The sequence below is a fragment of the Carcharhinus amblyrhynchos genome, chromosome 7 (genome assembly GCF_965287045.1).
Source record: "Carcharhinus amblyrhynchos chromosome 7, sCarAmb.v2.hapA, whole genome shotgun sequence".
In the NCBI taxonomy this organism is placed as follows: Eukaryota; Metazoa; Chordata; class Chondrichthyes; order Carcharhiniformes; family Carcharhinidae; genus Carcharhinus; species Carcharhinus amblyrhynchos.
This window is the reverse complement of record NC_137330.1, coordinates 57,566,834-57,590,127: the sequence shown is the minus strand read 5'-3', so window position 1 is coordinate 57,590,127 and position 23,294 is coordinate 57,566,834. Positions and strand designations below refer to the sequence as shown.

At 40.5% G+C, this 23,294-nt stretch overlaps 1 protein-coding gene across 2 annotated transcripts in view; it reads right to left on the bottom strand.

The window, feature by feature from the left end:
- Window positions 1–23,294, bottom strand: part of runx2a (RUNX family transcription factor 2a) — a 103,696-nt gene that overhangs the window by 69,978 nt on the left and 10,424 nt on the right. For both annotated transcript variants that reach the window (XM_080192371.1, XM_080192372.1), the window contains exon 4: window positions 16,522–16,626. In XM_080192371.1, the coding sequence (XP_080048497.1) occupies window positions 16,522–16,626 (105 nt within the window). The remainder of the gene's footprint in view (window positions 1–16,521; window positions 16,627–23,294) is intronic.

Here is a 23,294-nt window from a genome sequence, read left to right as displayed (position 1 = left end):
TAGAATTCCGGCATATATTTATGGCCTTTGTAAAGGAGAATGCAGTGATTGATCACAGTGCAAGTTGAAGAGAAGCACCTAAGTCATTTAAAACAAAACACTACAATAAGTAGCCTTGTTGAGAAAACACGTTCTCACAAAACAGGGTTGCACAGTGGTTTGTACTGCTGCTTCATACTGCCTGGAACCCAAGTCTGATTTTGGCATTGGCTGACTGTTTATGTGGAGTTTGCACACTCTCTCCCTGTCTGCATGGGTTTGTTCCGGATTCCTCCACAGTCCAAAGATATGCACGTTAGGTGGACTGGCCATGGTAAATTGTCCCTTGGTGCCCCAAGGTGTGTAGGTTAAGGGGATTAGAGAGGTAGATATGTACAATTATGGGGATAGGGCAGGGTTGGGCCTGGATAAGATACTCTGTCAAAGAGTCAGTAGAAACTTGATGGGCGGAATGACCTTATTCTGCACTAGGAGTTCTGTGGGTTCTATGGAAAAACAAAACGTCATACCAGGGAACAGTTTTCTAATGCCATTAATCACTTAAACAAATATTGGGCAACGAAAACATAATACTTTTGCAGGAATTGGAGATCATTGCTTCCATTTCTTATTAAATTTGATTATGTTCTGCCTTAACTTAAAAAAAAAGTGGCCCAGATTTTCGGGATGGGATGAGAGTATATAAGAAAAAATTCCAAAATAGTTTAAAAAAAACTGCATTTCAGAAGGTTACACAAATTCCTTCAAGTGCTTGGAAATGCATTGTTTTATGCAATGCAGTATGGGGAGCAAGACATCATCTTGGCAAGCTTTGGCTAGTCATATAATAAAAGTCATACTTACGTTTAGAAGTTTTACTTATGGTTGGTAATTTGTATTGCTTCTGCCTGCTTGCAAAAATACTCTGGAAAATCCTTTTGGTAGTGTGGCTGGTGGGCAAAGCAATGTCATTTTTCCTACAATGTACTGTACTTCATAACAAAGAAGGATGTGGTTTTAAGGCTTTGGCAGAACATTTTGTGAATAAACTTCTATTATATTTAAAAAATTAGATTATTACCATCTGTAAAACACAACAACAGCTTGGATTTTAAAATGAAGGCGTTGCTTAACTGGGATCCAATGTAGATCAACAAGCATGTGGAAACATAGAAAATAGTAGCTGACGTAGGCCATTCAGCCCTTCAAGTTTGTTCCGCCATTCAATATGATAATGGCTAACCCACTATCTCAATGCCATACTCCCATGCTTTCTCCATGTCTCTTGACACCTTTAGAGTCTAGAAATCCACCTATTCCCTACTTAAACAAATTCAGTGACTTAACCTCTCCAGTCTTCTATGGTAGAAATTTCATTCATATACAGTGTTCTTAGCCTTCAGCATTTTTATTATTTTTGCACATTTTTTGTACCATAGCCTATCTGGTGGCACTGTTAGCCCTTGTTTCCTCTGCCTTTCAGTTGTGTTTTCTACTCTTCTATCTTTCATTTCTATCTTTGTTTCCATGTTTTGTGACTCCCTGCTTAGATCCCCCGGCAACTCTAGTTTAATTCCTCCCCAGCAGTACCAGCAAATCACATGTATATTGGTCCCAGTCTGGCTGGGGTCAGATCAGAAACAGGTAATACAGTTTTGGAAAACTGAAGTTTAGAATGATGGAGGATGACGGACCAATCAGGTATGCGTTGGAATCATCGACTCTAAATGCAATAAAGGCATGGATGAGTTCAGAGCAGAGAGAACATGATGAGTTGGGATGAAAGCTGAACTCACCAAGGATGAAGAGCTGCTTGAGGCAGATTGGGCTGAGGGAGTAGTAAAGATACCTCAGTGAGGAAATGTTTAAACTTGGTGGAAGGTAGGTAATAAAGACTTTAAATCAAAAGGGTAGTGCAAAGCTTAGATACTCAAAGGAGAAGGAAGAATCATTGGAGTAGATAGATACAGACCAAGATGGGAGTCGGTGGTAAAAGACACACTACATCTGCAATGGCCTGGGTGAGGCAATTGATGGAAAGTGTAGCCAGGCAAGCAGGCTTCATTTAGATGAAAAATATCATCCCTTAACAAGGTTTCTGTCAAAGCCATGATGTCGCTGCAATCATCAACAATGAGCTCGCAGAGGAGAAGAGCCAAATGTTCTAAATTCAGACTGTAGAGGAACCGAAAGATGTCTGATGTTGTTTTCCGTTTTTGATTGATTGACCATTGCTACCGGGCCATCCAGGATTTTGCAAACTGAGCTATCACCGTCATGATGATTGTTTGATGATGTGGCTGAAAGCAGGAAGCTTCTGTGGCAAGCACGTCCTGTTAACAGAAAGCTGTTGCAGTCATTTTCCACAGTCCTTTTTCTTTTTTCCCTCTTGCCATAATTTTGAAGGTTCATGAAAGCTACAGTTCTGTTAGGTTATTTACAGTACAGGAAACACTCGCAACAAAAACATTCTGCAAACTTTTACATAATTACCCAAACCTGTCACAATTCTTCCTTCATGGGTAATAACTCCTCACTGGTATTCTAGACAAGCTTTAAAGCTATGTTTTTTTTAAGTCTCTAGTTCAATTAAAAAATGTTTCCCAAACAACTTTATTTTTGGAGGATGAAGAGAAGCAAAAGATGCATGAATAATTTCCAACATAATGACTTCACTGGGAAGTGATGCAATCCTGCATTCCAACAAACGCCTAAACTCACAAAATTTATCCCCACTTGTTATTTTAGGCCTCGGTCCTCCTCTCTTCCATTGTGTTCTTGAACTCAATCCTCCATCTCTCCTCGCCAGGACCTACCAAACTTACCCCAACAAAAAAAGCCCTCTCGCCTTCTCATCTGGTTCCATGGTTCTGTTGATGTGCTGAACTGCCCTCAGTGGCGGTGCTGAGACTAGAGTATACTGGCCAGCTGATTGACTGGAGTTAGGGACTTTTGAGATTAGGGACTTCCGCCCAGATTTGTAGAGATGGGGAGAGCCAAATGTCTCACCTTGAGCCCTGAGCCAATTTTACAGCCATAAAATCATCTTGGGGTGAGCCAGCCAAGAGGAGATAGGTCTATCATCTTCACATAATATACATACCATAGTTATCAAGAACCTTTTATAAGATAAAGATTGAGGTTTACTGGTATTTTAGCTATTAGACATTGTTACAAGATTGATTCCTAAGATGAGACGGTTGCCCAAAAAGAGTGTTTGGGTACAATGGGCATACATATCTCTTGAGTTCAGAAGAATGAAAGATCATTTCATTGAAACATAGATTAATTCTTATCAAACATGTCAACAGTAAATGTTGGGAGGCTGTTTCCCCTGTTTGGATAATCCAGGACACTGGGCGGGATTCTCTGCTTGTTCAAACCAGCGGGATTCTCTGGGCCTGCTGCAGTGAGCGGAAATTTGATTGAGCGCCAACTTCTCCGACCTCGCTGGCAGCAGTGGCGGGGCTGGAACGGTTGGAGAATTCCAGCCATAGTCTCAGGATTATTTTGCACTTAGATGAGGAAAGATTTCTTCATACAGTGGTCTCTGAATCTTTGGAATTCTGTCGCCTAGAAGCCTGTGTTCTGCTTTACCTTTCCTTATCACGGATGTGTTCCATAAACTCAGCTCCACTTACTGCCATCACCCGTTTAACTATTATACCATTGGTATATTTTGGTATTCGCTACGCAATGGGTTTGTTGGCATTTAGCCAAAGGAACTTTTTTGGAAAAGTCACAACAATAGCTACATATCTTTAGAAGGAACAAAATAATCATAGCATATTTCAGAAAATGGCAATGATTTTTTGATTTGCTCACCAATATGCATATTGGAAACTGTGACCATGATACTGATATCCATGTACCCGAAGTAGGCCATGCAATCATAACTTCCAAATCAATGTATTCCACTTCTAAATTAATGTATACTCTCCGTTTCCAAATTCAGCTTATCTCCAGAATGTGGGTAAGCACCAGGTGTGATTGCTGCTTCCTATTCAGCACAACACCCAGGAGTGAATTTGTGTGTTGTAGCTGGTCTTAGAGCCCTGAAGCCCCTTACGAGAAAATTTGTCCTTTTTCAAGGTGGGTGCTGATGTAATAAAATCAACTCAGAAAATATCTAGGAGCAGTACTGCCACCAGCAGGGCACATCAGTTGGAAAAAAAGATCAGCTTAAAATCTCCAAATTTCTCTTCAATGGGTCAAGAAAGATTGGGTTAGATGGGGAGTAAAAAGTGACTGGTCAAGGTATGTAAATACTGTGCAAAGGACCCACATTCATTGCAGGGACAGGTTCAATGACCTTGCCAGGGATCTACACTAATAATTTAAATTATGTGGTGCAGCAACTGTTACCATCATTATATATGTTCCTTCCTACTTAAGCTTCTTTCGATACTTATTTAGCTTCTCATGGTTTTGCTTTTCTCTGCACTCTCTCCCAGCACATCTTCTTTTGTCACAGCCTGCACTTTATAGTCACATTTAACTCTTTCAATGCACAGCACCTGCATGATATATGTTCCTATCCACCTTGTCGTCATGGATTAAGTCCAGTCACACCAATTGTGGTGTGTGAAATGCGACCAATTCATGCCTCTGCTTTTATAGGAAAAAAGAGTTCAAAAAAGTGATTTAAGATAGAGATGAGGAGGAATTTTGTCTGTCGGAGAGTCATTAGTGTATAGAATTCTCTTCCCCAGTGAGCAGTGAAGGCTGGGTCATTGAATATATTTAAAGCTGTTGGACAGATCTTCACTGACCGGGGGATCAAGGGTTAACTGTGGCAGGCAGGAAAGTGGAATTAAGGCCACAATCAAATTAGCTGTGATCTTATTGAATGATATAGCAGGCTCATAGTGCTTTGCGTCGTACTCTTGCTCCTATTTCTTATGTTCTTCTGTTCTTAAAAAGGTGAAGAGAATTAAGCTGCAACCTTCCCCTGCCTCTAATGAGAAGATTCTCCAAATCCTGAGCCAAGATTTTGAAGAAACTGGGAAGTAGAAATTCTTAGTCCCAGTTTGAGAGTATGACATATTTATTCTCCCTTCATCCTACTTATGGATAACAAAATGTACAGCAAATCCATGCAAGGTCCACAAGCAAATTGTAATAAAAACATGTAACATTCCTTCTCCTCTTTGTAGCTATGACAAAAATGCTGATGCATAAGTCAATGACTAGTATACAGTGATTTATTACCTTCTACTTCACCAAATGAACAGCAGCACAGATGGGGATTTAGAAATTTGACATTTAGGATTTTGACACAAGTGCCATCATCCCATTAGATCTTGGTTCTGGTAGTGACTTAATGCTAGCTAGATCTCTGGAGTTTGCATCATCTCCTACCATATGCCATTTGCATGGTGCACTGAGGGGGAAGATCAGATGCATGCTTCATGCTACACTTCATACTACATGCTTCATGACAGTCCTATGCATGTTGCTGCCTGACCACTGCAGGTCTGACCCCTGGACCTGCATATCCACTAATTTGTCTGCTGGCCTGTCTAACCGGATGCTGAAAGCACTCAGAGACAGTGACATCCAACCTGGTCCCAGTGTCTGTCAGTATCAGTGATTAAATATTTCACAGTCTACTTAATCCTTTAAACCACCTGATACTTACCTTCTGCTCTCTCAAGCCTGTCGCTGCATGCCTTCAGCCAGTAAGAAGTCTCACAACACCAGGTTAAAGTCCAACCAGTGTATTTGATAGTAAACCCACAAGCTTTCGGAAATGCTGTTCCTTCGTCAGGTGTGTGGAAGGTCCTTTGATGACTACAGAACCTTCCACACACCTGACAAAGGAACAGCATTTCCGAAAGCTTGTGGGTTTACTATCAAATACACTGGTTGGACTTTAACCTGGTGTTGTGAGACCTTTTACTGTGTTTACCCCAGTCCAACACCGGCATCTCCACATCATGCCTTCAGCCATTTAGGGCTTTTTTCCAAATGCAATTAACAAGTTTGATTCGTCCCAGTAGAGTACGCAAATGTTACATGTGAGTTGCATCCACCAGTGCTAATGGTTATATAGATAAGCTGGCATAATGATTTATGCTGAAGAGACAGGATCAAATTGGGCCCAAAATCTGTTTCGCTAACTATAAACTGTAAGCAGGACATAGATTAATGCATAAAATTTTGGTAGCATAACATTGTGTTTTACATGTTGTGTGTTTTAATTGACTGGGCAAATCAATTTTGGAGTCCTTGTCTAATGTCAGTTGTTGAAAATAAATTAAAATTAAAATTTTGAAAGTTGCTAAATGTCATTGCAAATCAATAATGTTTAATTTTTTGTTCGTGAATGCATTTTAAGCTTTACTATACACTGCGCTTTCTTACACGTTGGTTACTCTTTCTGGCTGATCCTCTTGAAAGTTAAGACCTGTATCATTCAAGCTCCATCTCTTCCTGTATTTAATGACAACTTGATGATTGCTATAAAAACTTGAGAATAGCTTTTCCTTTTAACTGCAAAACACAAAAATCTGCAACATGGAATTACAATATATCTCCTGCATTACTTAATGCAATACTTATTTTGTAACTGGTGACCTTTTACGGTATATTTTGAATTTCACATATTACTTGAGCACATTGTGACTAAATGTCTTTTTAAGTGCTCATTGTTTCCAGAAGCACTGACAACACTACCAGCACTCTAGGCAAGGCATCAGGAAGACAAAAAGTTGCACAACCTGGATGTGACACTTTCTCCCTATTCAACTACTGAAAATACAGGCAGCTCAGCAATCTAGAAATTCATCTGTTGGTTCTTTTTTCTGAACAAAGCAGCAAAGTTCTTTAAACGGAGATGAATCAAAGCATGGGTTGGGGAGGTGGGGGAGGAAAGAAAAGTTCAAAGTTAAACACAGCAATTATAAGATGGAAAAGTTTTTAATCTTTTAGTGCATGATGGTCATATGCTCTTAAGAAGTGTTTCCAAAAGGGAGTGCCAGATGCTTTCACTTTTAAAAAAACACCTGTGATGTAATAGTACTTGCTTGGAAGCAGGCAATGGAAAAAATCTGTTACTGACATGTGAAATAAAAAGATCAACTGTCAACAGCTGGAAAGCTGATCCTTAAAACACACTGGAAATTGTGACATTTTACGAGTACAGCACACTGCAGCTCTAATTCAGAGAGGAAAGCACCTTGCAAAACTTTGGCACTCCCCTTGCAACGTCCAACTCACTTTTTTTTCAGACTGCAAGTTTGTTAGACATAAATAAAAACCTCAGTTGTCATGCTACATTGAAAGATTGGCCAAAAAGGAAAGTAAAATGCACTTTCAAAGCAAAGAAAACAAGATGTAACCACATCAATGACACTCCACATTAATATCATTGCCCACACGGTGATCAGCCAGTACTCTTGTTTTTAGTGCACAATTTGAAATGCACACTAATAATTGTTGGGAATTAGGCCTGTACTGTGCTAAAGGTGCCTAGAGTTAAAATAGGTAAAGGTTCATGTTGATGAGTGCCACGCACCCAAGACCAGCACTGAACTCTAATACTGAGCGCAAATGGTATGGGAGAGCTCAGGTTGGGGGGAAGCTGGTGGGAAAGTTAGGGACCTGTAAATACATGTTTACACACAAATCTAAGATTAAACTTGTTTGCTCTGAGTATATTCTGTTCCCTCACTCATTTTTGTTACTCCCAATATTAGAAGTGATATATTTTGGTTAATTGGTCAATGTTCTCACTTGGATTGGAGACTGCCTAATAGAACATTTGCGTGCGATCAGCTGCTAAGTATCATTTATATGGCTCCAGCAACCATTTACATAACTGAATTCGTGCCTACTCCACAAAGGAACTGCAGAAATTCTAGTTAATCTATCACTGCCAACCTATTGATGTTGCACTGGAACCTATGCTGCAGCAAGTCTTTAGATCTGAAAAGCATTCTACACAAAGCAGGCTGAAGATAGCTGACAGGCTGAATGCTGTTAACAGAACCCAAATACTGAAGATCGCAGGCATGAAGAAACTTGCACGGTAAAACTACAAAGCATCCTTTTATGACAAGTAGCTGCTTTGAGTATACATATCGCAAAGTGCTTCTTTACCTCAATTACTTTTTTTTAACCACCCATCCAATGAGTTAATACAATGGCAAACATCTTTCAATACCATATATGGTCATAATGCAACACAGCATATATACAAACTATAGTTTAAATCTGAAACAGTTGTAATACAGAAATGTCTCAGGCGGCAAATCCTTCAAATACATACTGAACGGGTTACAGAATGGTCTCACATCTTGTCATTGCACAAAGTCCTTAAATTTGTAACAGCTCAAGGGAAATTCCCTGCTTGCAGAACAACGTGGAACATAAGAAATTACGATCTCTTAATTCTCTTAGAGACTGCTACATTGGCTATGAAGGGATTGAAGCAGCGCATGTGAAGCTGGCGATCTCTGCCATACTCAGGGATAGTGCCATTCCATTCTTGTTAATCCCTTGACCTCCTATTTACTCATTCCCACACAGGGGATACATTGAACGATGAAAACACTACAGGCAGTCCTTTGCATCACATGTCAGCACATTTAGAGTCAATATTATATAATTTTCTTCTGTTTTTGCAGGGCAGGAGGTAAACTGCCAATAGCCTGAAGAAAATCAACATGACTGGTACATCAGTGCCAGTCATAAAACCAGCAAACATATCTTAAAGCCTCCATATGATAGGAAATGATTGTCTGAGCAGGAGGGTCTACAGTTTCAAATTGTCCAAAATACTTGCAAAATCTGGCTGGGCATGAAGCAGTCCAATATCCACACCTGTCAAGTCACATAGGAAGTTTCCTCTCCACCACAGTCTACAGTAGAGCAACTCTGGAGATACCAGCACCAAAACCTCTAAGTATACAGGTCTTAGAATCAAAGAACCATAGAAACCCTATAATGCAGAAGGAGGCCATTCAGCCCATCGAGTCTGCACTGATTCTCTGACTGAGTACCTTACCCAGGCCCTGTAACCCACACATTCAACATGGCTAATCCATCTAATCTACACATCTAGGAGCACTTAGGGGTAACTTAGCATGGTTAATCCACCTAATCCACACGCCTTTGGACTGTGGGAGGAAACAGGAGCATCTGAAGGAAACGCACATTGACACCGCGGAGAACGTGCAGACTCTATACAGTCACCCAATGCTGGAATTGAACCCAGCTCTCTGGTGCTGTGCCATCATGTCTTAAATCCAGGCATTTTGGCTGGAATTTTACCCTCAATGACAGTCAGAGCAGGTGAGGGGCAGAACATGGGTGGAGAATGGGCCTCGGGCAGGATTTTATGGTTTTGGGCCAAGTGAGGCCATAAAATCCCGCCCATTATCTCTATTGAGTACTCCATTGCTCTAGAGGTCTTGACCTCCAGCATTGCTTTCCTCAGCCACATGAAACACGCTGACAAAAATACAGTTCATAAAAATATGGTGAGCAAGTTAGTGCTACTGATTTACAATTATGTTGTTCGGTAAAATTTAATATTATTTTTCCCATGTCAAAACTGACTAATTTTCCTAGTGAAGATTTGTTTTTAGGTATTTGCCACCTTCCTTGTTCCTCATTTGAAACACCTTTCTTGGGTTTAGTTCAACTTTTTCTTTTTCTCCCATTGTATAATTTTACACACAATTGTTCTCTTTAAGGCATCCTTCCACATTAAGCACTATATTGATGCAGAAAGACTGTAAAATGATCTGAATCCAGATTTTAATCAAAACTACTTTTTACATTGACCATTGAGAGGTGTACGAGAGAATGGTTTAAATAATTTTCCATCAGATTTTCTTTTCTGATCCTATACCCAGCCTTGACTGCCTCTCAACAGCATTGCTGCATTCAACAATTTACTACCCATGGAATCGCATGTGTGAACTCAGCCCCATTATTCAGTGACACTGCACCAATCTGGTGTACCAATGCACCGCTATGATTTAGCAATTCTCAATCAAAACCATATTGAGCCTTTCATTTCTGAAGCACCACATAACATACAGACGTCAAGATCTACAGAAAGGAAAAATATTTACATATTGTTAATTTGATGCAGAAGTACTAATTCAGTGCTCAGTGGCTTAAACCATGATTGTCATTTGGTTTTACCATTGGCAGTCCAGTAGAAATTCTATTCACATCTGATTTTAATGCTCCCATGTGCATTGTTAAGTAACACAATCATGTAAACCTTGAGTGTCTATTATAACATACATTCTACCCAGATGTCTTTAGTATATTGTGGGCTGACAAGTGCTGTTCAAATGGTAAGTCTATCATGCTTTGGTTTTAGGTATTTTCCTGATCCTTTAATAACACTGCTGGAGCCTTGCCTGCCATGAGAAGAAGCCAAGGATCTAATAAGGGGACTTCAGTCAGAAAATTTGAAAAGAGGAGCAGCTCTCAAATGATCTTGCCTCTATTGCTGGTAGTACTCCCATGTAAAGCCATTATGGCTGATTTCATTGTCTAATGATTCTAGTAAGAAGTGATCCAAGCAGATAAAGCATCTTGGGAAATTGTGGGCATGCCTGATCGTGACTTCCTTTATCTATATGACAGATAGGAAATACAATCTTATAAACTTTGCATACACCACCACTGCTAGTAATACCAGATCGTGGATTGACCCTAGTACTGTGCTAATCATGCCCTGTTACTCCAATACATGTTACATGTTAAAACATGCAGCAAACATCTCTTTTGAAGCACAAATGTTTTGAAGAGGTTGTACTCTCTGCAGTGGAGACCTGCACTTTCTTTGCACAAATCATGATGACCTCCATCCTACACAGTTGATTTCTATCCACGACAAACCTAAAGGAGAGGTCATTGCTGATTATAAATAAATACAAAAAAACTTCCCCTATTTAAATCATAATTGGTAATTTAGTGATCATTACAAACTCTTTACACATTACTGTATTACTATTTTTGAAATAATTTAGATTGGATTTTATTTCTCCCATATTGATTATTGATCTACCCATGTCTATGGTAAGGGATTGGCATGATAAGGCAGACTGTGAATTTCTACAATTACTGCTTGTATCATAATTTGACTGTCTAATATCACAGTCTTGGATAAAGCATCAAAAGGGACTGAAACATTTCTGAAAGGATAACGAAAAGAAACATCAACATTGTGAGGTTTTCATGGGCAAAGCAGTAACATTGAGGAAGTCAAATTTATGTTTATACTTTGTAATGTTTTGCTCTGTAAAGAACAACTTTAAGGTATGATTGGGAAGGTGCTAGTATAATGGTAATGTCACTGACTCAGTAATCCAGAGGCCCAGGTTTATGATCTGGGGAACTGGTTCAAGTCCCACCGCGGCAGCTGGTGAAAATTAATTCAATTAATAAATCTAGAGTTAAAAGCGAGTCTAATGGTGGCCACAAAAAGTGCTGAATGGATGATTTATTTTAACATTCTCTTGAGGTCAGCATCACAAGTGTTAGTCTTCAACCAATTCAATTCACTCCATGTGATATCAAGGAACAGCTGAAGGGCCTGGATACTGCAAAGGTTATGGGCCCTGACAACAATCCAGGAATAAGACTGAAGACTTCTGCTCCGGAACATGCTGCACCCCGAACTAAGCTGTTCCAGTACAGCTACTACACTGGCAACTATTGGACAATGTGGAAAATTGCCCATGGAATGTTCTATCCACAAAAAAAAAGGACAAATCCAAACTGGTCAATTACCACCCTATCGGCCCACTCTCAGTCATCAGCAAAGTAATGGAATGGGTGGCACAGTAGCACAATGGTTAGCACTGCTGCTTCACAGCTCCAGGGTCCTGGGTTCGATTCCCAGCTCGGGTCGCTGTCTATGTGGAGTTTGCACATTCTCCTCATGTCTGCGTGGGTTTCCTCCAGTTTCCTCCCACAGTCCAAAGATGTGCAGGTTAGGTTGATTGGCCATGCAAGAAATTGACCCTTAGTGTCCAGGGATGCGTAGGTTAGAGGGATTAGTGGATATAATATAAGAACATAAGAAATAGGAGCAGGAGTAGGCCATCTAGCCCTTCGAGCCTGCCCCGCCATTCAATAAGATCATGGCTGATCTATCATGGCTCAGTTCCACTTTCCCGCCCTCTCCCCATAACCCTTAATCCCCTCTCTTATCAAAAACCCATCAACCCGCGTCTTAAAAATATTTAGCGAGGCAGCCTCCACCACTTCAACGGGCAGAGAATTCCTGAGATTCACCACCCTTTGAGTGAAGAAGTTCCTCCTCAACTCCGTTCTAAACCACCCCCCCCTTTATCTTGAGGCTGTGCCCCCTAGTCCTACTGTCTTTTTTGAGCAGGAAGAGTCTCTCCACCTCTATCCTATCCATCCCATTCATCATCTTATACGTCTCAATGAGATCTCCCCTCATTCTTCTAAACTCTAACGAGTACAAGCCTAGTTTATTCAGCCTCTCCTCAGAGCTCAACCCCCTCAACTCCGGTATCAGCCTAGTAAACCTCCTCTGCACTCCCTCCAAGGCCAAAATATCTTTGCGCAGGTGCGGCGCAATGTGTAGGGATATGGGGTAGGGCCTGGGTGGGATTGTGTTCGGTGCAGACTCGATGGGCCGGAGGGCCTCTTTCTGCATTGTACGGTTCCATGATTCTATGAAAATGTGATCATGTGGCACTTATTCCACAATAAGTTGCTCATGAACACACAGTTAGAATTCTGTCAAGGACACTCAGTTCATGATCTTGTTGCAGCATTGGTTCAAATACAGTGACTGCCCTTGACATCAAGACAGCATTTGACTGAGCATGGTATCAAGAAACGTTAGCAAAACAGACGTCAATGGGAATCAGGAGTAGGCACTACATCGGTTGGAATGATATCTACTAGTACAATGAAAGTGGTTGTTGGAAGTCAATCATCTCAGTGCTGGAACATCTTTGCAGGAATTCTTCAGGGTAGATTCCAAAGCACAAACATCTTCAGCTGTTTCATCAATTCATCATACAGTCAGAAGGGGGAACGTTCGTGGATAATTTCACAATGTTCAGCACCATTTGCAATCTCTCAGGTATTGAAGGATTACATGTTCTGAAGCATTCCATGTCAAGACCTGCACAATATTCAGGCCTGGGCTTATAACTGGCAAGTAACATTTGTTCCAGGCAATAAACACCTCCAAAAAGAGAAAATCTAACCATCTCCCCTTGACATTCAATGGCATTACCATCACTGAGTCACCCACTACCAACTATGGGGGTTATCATTGATCAGAAATTGAACTGGAGAAGCCAGTGGCTACAAGAGCTGGTCAGACATTAGTAATTCTGAAGAACAAGTAACTCACCTGGCTGCCCAAACCCTATCCATCATCTACAAAGTACAAGTCAGGAGTATGATGGAATAGTCTCCACTTGCCTGGACAAGTGAAACTCCAACAATACTCAAGCAGTTTGACACCATCCAAGACAAAAGCAGCCCACTTGACTGGCACATCATCGACCACAATAAACATTCATTCCATCCACTCCCGACAAACAATGGCAACAATGTGTACTATCGACAAGATGTACTGCAGTCACTCACCAAGGCTCCTTCCTCAGCACCTTCCAAACCAGAATCTCTACCTCCAAGAAGGACAAATTCAGCAGATTCATGGGCATGCTGCCAACTGCAAATTCCACTGCAAGTCACGCACCATCTGCACTTGGAAATATATTGCCATTCCTTCACTGCGGCTGGGATAAAATCCTGGAATCCCTCCTAACAGCACTGTGGGTGATCCTACAACACGTGGACTACAGCAGTTCAAGAAGGCAGCTCACCACCACGTTCTCAAGGGCAAGTGAGAATGGCAATAAATGCTAGCATAACGAGTGATACCAACATATCATGGCTGAATATAAATAAAATTATGTAGTGTAACAGGAAATTTGTCTTGCTCAAAAAAAATGTGGAAACATATTTGTCTTGGTGATGATTAGAAAAATCTAATAAAAATGTGAAAAGGAAGCACAGGGAAGAATTTGAAAAGGCTCCCATGATTTTCCTTTCTTCATTGTTTATACACAGAATATAGTTTTATTTCTACAATTAGGCAGTAATATTTATTACCTTTTTATTAATTGTCATTCTGTATCTCATTATTCTTAATTATTGTTTTTCCACCCTGATTTTGTTAATCTTTTTGTGGTTTCTTTATTTCATCTTCCTTAGGTGCTTCTCATGTTCTTTTCCTCTTCTGTTGTTTAATCTAAATTGTTTTCCTCACTTTCCCTCACTGCTATCCTGCAATGATCAATATGATATTTGTAATGGACTTCAAGAGGACATAGTGAGGCTGGTGGAATAGGTGGACATATAACAGATGAAATTCAACACAGAAAAGTGTGAGGTGATACATGTTAGTAGGAAGAATAACGAGAGACAATAAAACCTAAATGGTACAAAGAACTGAAAAAGCAGAAACATGGGAGACTTTGCACACAAATCTTTGAAAATGACAGGACAGGTTAACAAGGCAGTCACTAAAGCATATGGAATCTTGGACTTTATAAATAAAGGTATAGAGCCAGGAAGTTGTACTTAATTTATATAAAATACTAGTTTGCCCACAGGTGGAGCATCATGGTCAATACGGGGGACTACACTTTAGGAAAGACATGAGGACTTTGGAAACGGTACAGAACAGATGTATTTGGAGATTCCATAGATGAAGGATTATGGTTATACAGATAGATGGGGTTGTTCTGCTTAGTGTAGGTAAGGCTAAGAAGAGATTGGATAAAGGCATTTAAGATAATGAAAGGTTTAGATTGAGTAAGTAAAGACAAATAGTTTCCAATGACTGAAGGGTTGATAACTAGATTTAAGGCTCAAAGTTGCAGAGACTGGCTAAAGAACCTAAGGAGACATGAAAAAAATATTTGTAGCAATGAATGGTTAACATTTTGGAATGCACTGCCCGATTAGCATAATGGAAACAGATTTAATAGCAACTTTCAAAAGGAAATTGAATAAATTCTTGAAGGGAAAGTCAAATAGCAGAAATATGGGGAAACAATGGGAAGTTGGACTGTCTGGATTGCCCTTTAAAATAGTCATTGCAGGCTCAAGGGCTGAATGGCTTCCTTCTGTGCTGTACTATTCTCTGCTTCTATAAAAGGATTTTTACTCATTTTATTTCTAAAGTTTAGAATATGAAATGTGAATGAACAAGGCAAGAATATTTTTGATTATTGAACAGTCAAGTGTTGGCTGCCACCATACCATTCAAAACATGTTTAAGGTGCAGACTGCTACAAGTATAAACTATGTTTACATTCCAATGCTATTTTCCTAATGAGATTTATAGCTCCTTTGAAGCATGTCTTGTGAAAATGAACACAAAAATATTACGCAAATTGGTTTGTCTTCGATACCTGCTCTGAGGTGCAATGCCACTTAATTTAAAATGAGAATGATTAGGAGATGCTTTTTGTCCATCATATATATTTCAAGTGAATATTCCTCAGATTTTACTAAGGAATTGGATGTTTCAGAAAGTGTCAGATTGGTTGCCATTTCAGTAGTTATACAAAAGATGGCGAAACTAGTTACTTTGTATATTCAGATACATTGTGATGAGCTAAGAAACATTTACATCATATTTAAAAAGCTGATTATGATATGTGTGACAAGGTGGCATAAGAATCAGTTGTCTTACTCAACTTGCCATTATTTACTTGTTAATCTTGAGTGCCAGCAAGTGAGTCAATGTGGAGATCATCACTGGCAATCCTGATCCTGTGCTCTTGGCACACTCTCCTTGCAATGGACACTGATTCACAATTAATATTAGCCAATTTCTAATTGTTTAATCAAAGGGCAATAGAGCAAATCATGCCACTCCTGATATTGTGGTGGCTAAGATCAGATAACTGTAAAGAGATTGGGGATCCTGGCCTGTAAACTTCAAATATGCAAACAAACCTTTGCAAGTTTCAATGTCATAATTTAAGCAAGTTTTTCCTGACTATTGTTCATCAGTTTCTAATCACGTCATTTTGACATACTATTTGGCATACACCTTGAATACAAAATTTAATTGAACTTGACCAAAATATCCAGTTAAACTGAGATCCAGCACAATCATTGATCTGAAAATGGTTACAGATGAGGAATTGATTCATTAAATGTTCCACCTGAAAACAGTGAAATTATGATGGAAGAGGAACATAACTTCCTAAAGGAGTTCAATGAAGTAGTTGGCTAAAGTCCTGAAACAATTGCACATAATCAAAGCCTAACTTAACTGATTTAAAAGATAAACAACAATGTTAATCCAAAGGGCTTTTGGCATTCTCAATGAGAAGTCCAGAAATTCTTTCATAGCTGAGGTACCATAAGAAGCCCCATTCATTATAAATCTAACATGACAAATCCTTTTGCAAATTTCAACTCACTTATTCAAACAAAAATACAGTAATTATATGCCTGTATAAATCATATCAGTAATGAACAAAAGATGGTGGCACTTACTTCTTGGTTCTCTAGGTCCATCCACTGTAACCTTTATAGCTCGATGATAGGTGGCCACTTGGGGTGGGTTTGTGAATACTGTGATTGTCAATGTAAAACTTTTACCTGTAAAATATAGTAAAATTTATTTTGACTTATTATGTGACCATTATGCCCAAGCCACCGAACAACAAATGTGTGATTTTGCAGCATTACAATGGTGCGGACTTAAATAACTAAGGGCATATATTCTGGTCATCGCAAACAAGGAGATGTTTACAAAAGTGACAAACGTCTGATCCATGAAATTTTGATTTGGATTTTACCGGTTCCATAGTCTTAGCTCGCCCAGCTAAAAAGTCTGGGAGGGAACAGAGTCAATTGCTTTACAGTGAGACTTCTGTCCTTATTTTGACAGGGAGTCCTATCTTAAAGGGCTACCCATTTGGATAGCCAGCAACTCTGTAGTCCCAGTAGACCAGCCAGGAGAGGGGTTACAGGTTGTCCCAACACACTGAGGAACCCAGGTAGATCTAGGATCAGGGATTCTGGCAAGGGCTAGGGGATGGATGGGTTAAATGGTTGGGGTTAACCTTGAGGGGGAGAAGTGCCTCCAAAGGAGGTTCCCTCACATTCCTAACACCAGCTGGTGCAGTTAAACCTGCCAGGTATCCCACACAGTGTGGACATCTACCTGCCATGGGTAAATACTGGCGAGAGTGGGATGAGGCCCTTAAGTTGCCATCAAAGAGGCGTGGGCCACACAATGCTTCTACCACTCTCGCTCTCACCCTTGCTCCATGTCAGACAGGTCAGGGACAGGTGGGTGAGCAGTGGGAGGCTTATCTGTGGGATTTTTAATGTCCCCCCACCTTCAAACACTGGCATTTTAACATCAAGATCTTTACATCAACGTTGATGGATGTTTTGAATTTCTGTCTTGGTTGTGTTTGTTGCTTGCAGGGAATATTATAAATCAAGTATTGTTGAGACAAACATTTATTTAGTGAAGTTTAAAATTAAAATATGGATGCCATAAATGACCTTTTGTTTATTTAGTAAAAGCTACTACATGAAAAAAAAGGGTAAGACAGCCAATCCATGGTGTACAAAGGAAATTAGAGTCAGTATCTGATCTAAGGAAGAAGCATACAGATTGGCCAAGAAACATAACAAGTCTGAGGATTGGGATCATTGGGAATTTAGAATTCAGCAAAGAAAGATGAAGGGATTGATTAAGAAGGGGAAATATAATACAAACATAAGCTTTCAGGGAACATAGAGACAGATACTAAAGGCCCTATTTTACCATTTTGACTGTAACTGCTGTGCGGACTTGAAATTGGAAGTGTTTCAGATCTGACTTTTAGACTCGTTCTGAGGTGCCCCCATACACACTCTGCCTGCAAAAATATCTGTGATTCTAAATCGCACTGTAGAAGCCTATGTGCAGGGCTTAATGTGCCAAGTACCCTGTAGATCCAACTGCGCATGTGCAGAAGAAAGGATAGAATGAGGCTCCCCTGCCACATTATTCCCAGGCCGGATAATGCTCCCCCCTGGCCCCCACAGATATTGCCCCACACCCACAACGTTACTGACCCCCTTATCCCCCCATCCATCCACCACCCAGGCCGATCATGGCCCCTCCTCCCCTTCATCCAACAGGACCCCCCTTCCCCCTCACTGATCATAAGCAGAGTGGCAGCAGATCCCCCTCCACCCCACCCATTGATCTCAAACAGAGGACTGTCAGACTCTCAACACTTACCTCCTCACTAGCTGGAGCGCCTGAATTGAACTTTTGTAGAGCATGTCTGTTTCACGCTGATTCTGGATGGGCGAACATGGTGGTAAAGGGGGAAATGCTGGTAAAGTTGGGTATGCAGCCCACTAAGTCAATTTAAATGCATGCAAATACATTTAAATGGCCATTGTGCCCATCTCAGGTGCATTTCTGATCACATCCATTTTTGGTCCTTGGTAAAGGGGGAACTGGTGCGGAAGCGGGCATGGATCACGCCACTCGCCTCATGCCCGCCTTTATCAAGTTTTTGCGCCCAAAAATGGTCGCAACGCGATAGTAAAATTGGGTCCTAAGAGTTTCCATAGAAATGTGAAGAGAAAGAAGTTGGTGAAGGCAAATGTAGATCCCCTACAAACAGAAACGGGGGGAATGTATAATACGGGACAAAAAATGGCCAAGCAACTGAACACATACCTTGGTTCTGTCTTCACAGAGGAGGACACAAATCAGATACCAGAAATGTTGGAGAATGCAAGATTTAGTGAGAGGGAGAACTGAGGGAGATCAATATTAGTAGAGAAATGATACTGGGAAAATTGATGGTATTCAAGGCAAATAAATCCACAGGGCCTGATAATCTACATCCCAAAATACTTGAGGAAGTGGCTCTCAAAATAGTGGATGCATTGATGATCATCTTCCAGGATGCTATAGACTCTAAAACAGTCCTGCAGATTGGAGGGTAGTAATTCACTCCAATGCTCAAAAAGGGAGGTAGAGAGAAAACAAGGAATTATGGACCAGTAAGCTTAACATTGGTAGTGGGGAAAATTCTTGAATCCATTATCAAGGATTTTATAGCAGAACATTGGGGTCTTTTAAAAGACTTCTGGATGAGTATATGGGATCTAATGGGATTGGGAGTTACAGATAGTTCTATGGCTTGGTAGGTATAGATGAGATTGGCGCAACTTGTGGACCGAAGGGCCTGTTTGTGCTGTAGTGTTCTATGTTGTATGTTCTAACATTTAGAAAGCAATGGCAGGATCAAACAGAGTCAGCATGGATTTATGAAGGGGAAATCATGCTTGACAAATCAGCTGGAATTCTTTGAGGATGTAACTAGTAGAGTTGACAAGGGGGAGCCAGTTGATGTGGTGTATTTGGACTTTCGGTAAGCATTTGACAAAGTCTCACATAAAAGATTACTGTGCAAGATTAAAGCGTGTGGGATTGGGGGAAGTTTATTGGATAGAAAACTAGTTGGCAAAGAGGAAACAAAGAGTAGGGAATAATGGGTGATTTTCAAATTGGCAGGCAGTAATTAGTAGGGTGCCATAGGGATCATGGTGGGACCCCAGCTATTCACAATATATATTAATGATTTGGATGAGGGAACAAAATGTAACATCTCAAAGTTTGCAGATGATATCAAGTTGCATAGGAGGGTGAACTGTGACAAGGATGCAGAAATCGTTCAGAATGATTTGGACAGGCTGGGTGAGTAGACAAATCAATAGCTGATGCAGTATGATTTGGACAAATGTGAGGTAATTCACTTTGGAAGCGAAAACAAGAAGGCAGATTACTACCTGAATAGCTGTAATTAGGAGAGGGGAATATGCAGTGGGACAAGGGTGTCCTTGTGCACCAGTCACTGAAGGTAAGCATGCAAGTGCAGAAGGTGGTAAAGAAGGCAAATGACATTTTGGCCTTCATTGCGAGGGGTTTCAAGTAAAGGAGCAGGGATGTGTTGTTGCAATTATACAGGGCCTTGGTGAGGCCACACCTAAAGTATTGTGTGCAGTTTTGATCTCCTTTTCTGAGGAAGGATGTTCTTGCTCTTGAGGGAGTGCAGCGAAGGTTTACCAGGCTGATTCCGGGGATGGTGGGACTGATGTATGAGGAGAGGTTAGGATTGTTTTCGCTGGAGTTCAGATGAATGAGGGGGGGATCTCATATAGACTTATAAAATTCTAACAGGACTAAACAGGGTAGATGCAGGGAGGATATTCCCAATGGTAGGGGGACCAGGGGGTCACAGTCTGAGGATTCAGAGTAGTATTGGAGGGGAAGTGAGGAGACATTTCTTCACCCAAAGATTGGTGAGCCTGTGGAATTCATTACCACAAGAAGTAGTTGGTGCCAAAAATTTAATGTATTCAAGAGGTGGCTGGATATAGCACTTGGGGCAAATGGGATCAACAAAGGTTATGGGGGAATGCAGGATTAAGTATTGAGTTGGATGATTTAGCCATGATTGTAATGAATGGTGGAGCAGGCTGAAAGGGCCAACTGGCCTTCTCCTGCTCCCATCTTCTATGTTTCTATGTTTACTCTATACCCTGTAGCACAAACCTGTGCCATATATTGTTTTTATGTTTATTTATCTATCTGATTTGTACATCAACATGAGATCTAATAATGTGGTGGTATATCATGGCACTGATCACACGGCATGTTTACTTGGAAATTTATCAAATTGTTTTTAAGACGTTGACCATGTAAATAGGTTTTGTCAAAGAGTGGTGACCATATTGTCTGTTTTGCACCTTCTGAAGTAAATGGACACAGGTGAAAACATTAATCTTCATGTACCTAAGGAAGTATTTCTGTTTTCGGTATGTCTAGCTACATGTTCCCCTATCATCTTGTTTAATAATATTACAGTTCTATAGATTGTCATTCCGAGCTTGAAACTAAGTGCCAACTTTTTTGCTGCTTGAGAAAACAAAGGCGTGCTTCTTCACATGTTAAAAGTTCTTTAATTAAGCCCATCAGTCCTAACATGGACATCTTAAGAACGTGACAAACTCTTTCACATCTCTTTGCTCGGTCACGTGTATTGTTTTGTATTTTTCTTCTAAATTACCGAGACTACCTTCACAATCTCATCAACGTGGCATAAAATTAAGAAATTGGGATAATTACAAACCAATGTATTATATTTTAATTATTTGTAATAACACTTATCCAAAATTCTACCTGTCACTAATTGAAAGTGATTTGTTTTAAATAATGCTCGTTCAAATTCACAGATTTATTCCCTTATTGATAATAATTCTTTCTGCAGGAAACTGTTCTAACAGTGCTTACACACCACACGCACACACACCGGCTTCTAATTCAACAACAATTTGTATTTTTATAGCTTCTAATTTTGGAAAATGTCCCAACGTGTTTGATAGATGTAAAATCAACCAAAGGGGATATTAGTATCAGTGACTAGACGTTTTGTTAAAGATGTGAGTTTAAGGAGGGTCTAAAAGAGGAGACAGGGAAAATAAGGGAAACAGCTGGCCCATGCTTTCCCTGGAGGGACAAGGTCAGAGTTGATATAATGTTCTGAGCCGATAGGTAGGGAACCGGAGGAACTTACTGAGATAGGTTGAGGCAAGACAATGAAAGGATTTAAGCAAGAGGATGAGAATTTTAAAATCAGGCATTCTGAGGGACCATGGGGGTGGTTTTTGGGGGGGGGGGGTGGTGTGGTGTGGTGGGTAGTGGTGGTGCATGAGGTGGCATGACTTAGATAAGACATGAGAAGTGTATGGTGTGCTGACAGAATGAGACAGTTGAGAACTGGAGGCCTGTTCTTTATATAGCTCAGACAAAGTCCTGGATAACAAAAGCAGGCCTTTTACACAGCCCACCTGTGCAGCCGATAGCCCCTGCGGCTGCCTCTGCACCGTTTCTGGGCCTGACTCCACCCTACCCACCTTCCTGCAGAGTCTGGAATTTTCCCAACTATGTTCCCAATTCAAGAGCAAAGAATCATGTGAAGGAGAAATTAGAAGTTTTTCTGGGGACAGGAACATCAAAGATGAAAGGGAGAAATTGGTTAAGCGTATTAACAGTTGCATAAATATTGTGGCAAACAATGGGGATAGCACCTCGATAATTAGCTACTTGAAGAACAACTGCAAGTGACTTTGGGGAGAGATTTTTTTTCCAGAAGCAGATGCAAAAGGGGATTTGAATTAGATTCGGATGTGTGGATGGTGAAGCACATGAGAAAATATTTGCCAATGTGTTGTCTCTGATGAGAAATGCAAATAAAGTCTGCTAAAATGACAAAATTGGGGATGTTTGTGGAGCCTCTTCCTGTTAGTTGTTTAAGTTTCCATCACCATTCAAGACTGCATATAGAATCATAGAATCCCTACAGTGCAGAAAAAGCCATTCAGCCCATCAATTCTGTGTAGACTCTCTGACAGAGTATCTTACCAAGGCTCTCTCCCCATCCAATCCCTGTAACCCCACACATTTCCCATGGCTAATCCATCTAACCAACGCATCTTGGGAAGGGGCAATTTAATATGGCCAATCCACCTAACCTGCACATCTTTAGAACAACATAGGACATTACAGTGCAGTACAGGCCCTTCGGCCTTCGATGTTGCACTGACCTGTGAAACCAATCTAAAGCCCATCCAACCTACACCATTCCAATATCATCCATATGTTTATCCAATGATTATGGTAGGACTGAAGAGCTTTGATTTGATCCATTTGTTGTGTGATTTATTTAGCTCCGCCTGTTGCACATTACTGCTGCTCTTTGGCATGCAAGCAATCCTGTGTTGTAGCTTCATCAAGTCAGCACCTCATTTTTAGGTATGTCTAGCGCGTGCTGTCCTGCACTCCTCATCATCCCAGGGTTGTTCTGTTGGCTTGATACTAATGATAGGGTGAGAGATATGCTGGGCCATGAGGCTATGGATTTTGGTCGAAAACAATTCCTCTGATAATCTCAGTGTAAAGACAGGATTTTATCTCCATAAGAACTGTGCGGTGGCCACTTCTGCCATGGACAATGCATCAGTGACATGTATAATGGTAAAGGTGGGACATACCTTGGGATGATTCATGAGTATGACTGTCAGGCTGTTGCTTGACTATTTTGTAGGATAACTCTTCCAATTTTGACATTAATCCCTTGATGAGAGTAAAGAGGATGTTGCAGGGCTGAATGAGCACAGTATACCATTGTCATTTCTGGTGTCTAGATTGACACTGGGTGATTTCTGGTATTATTAATTTTTGA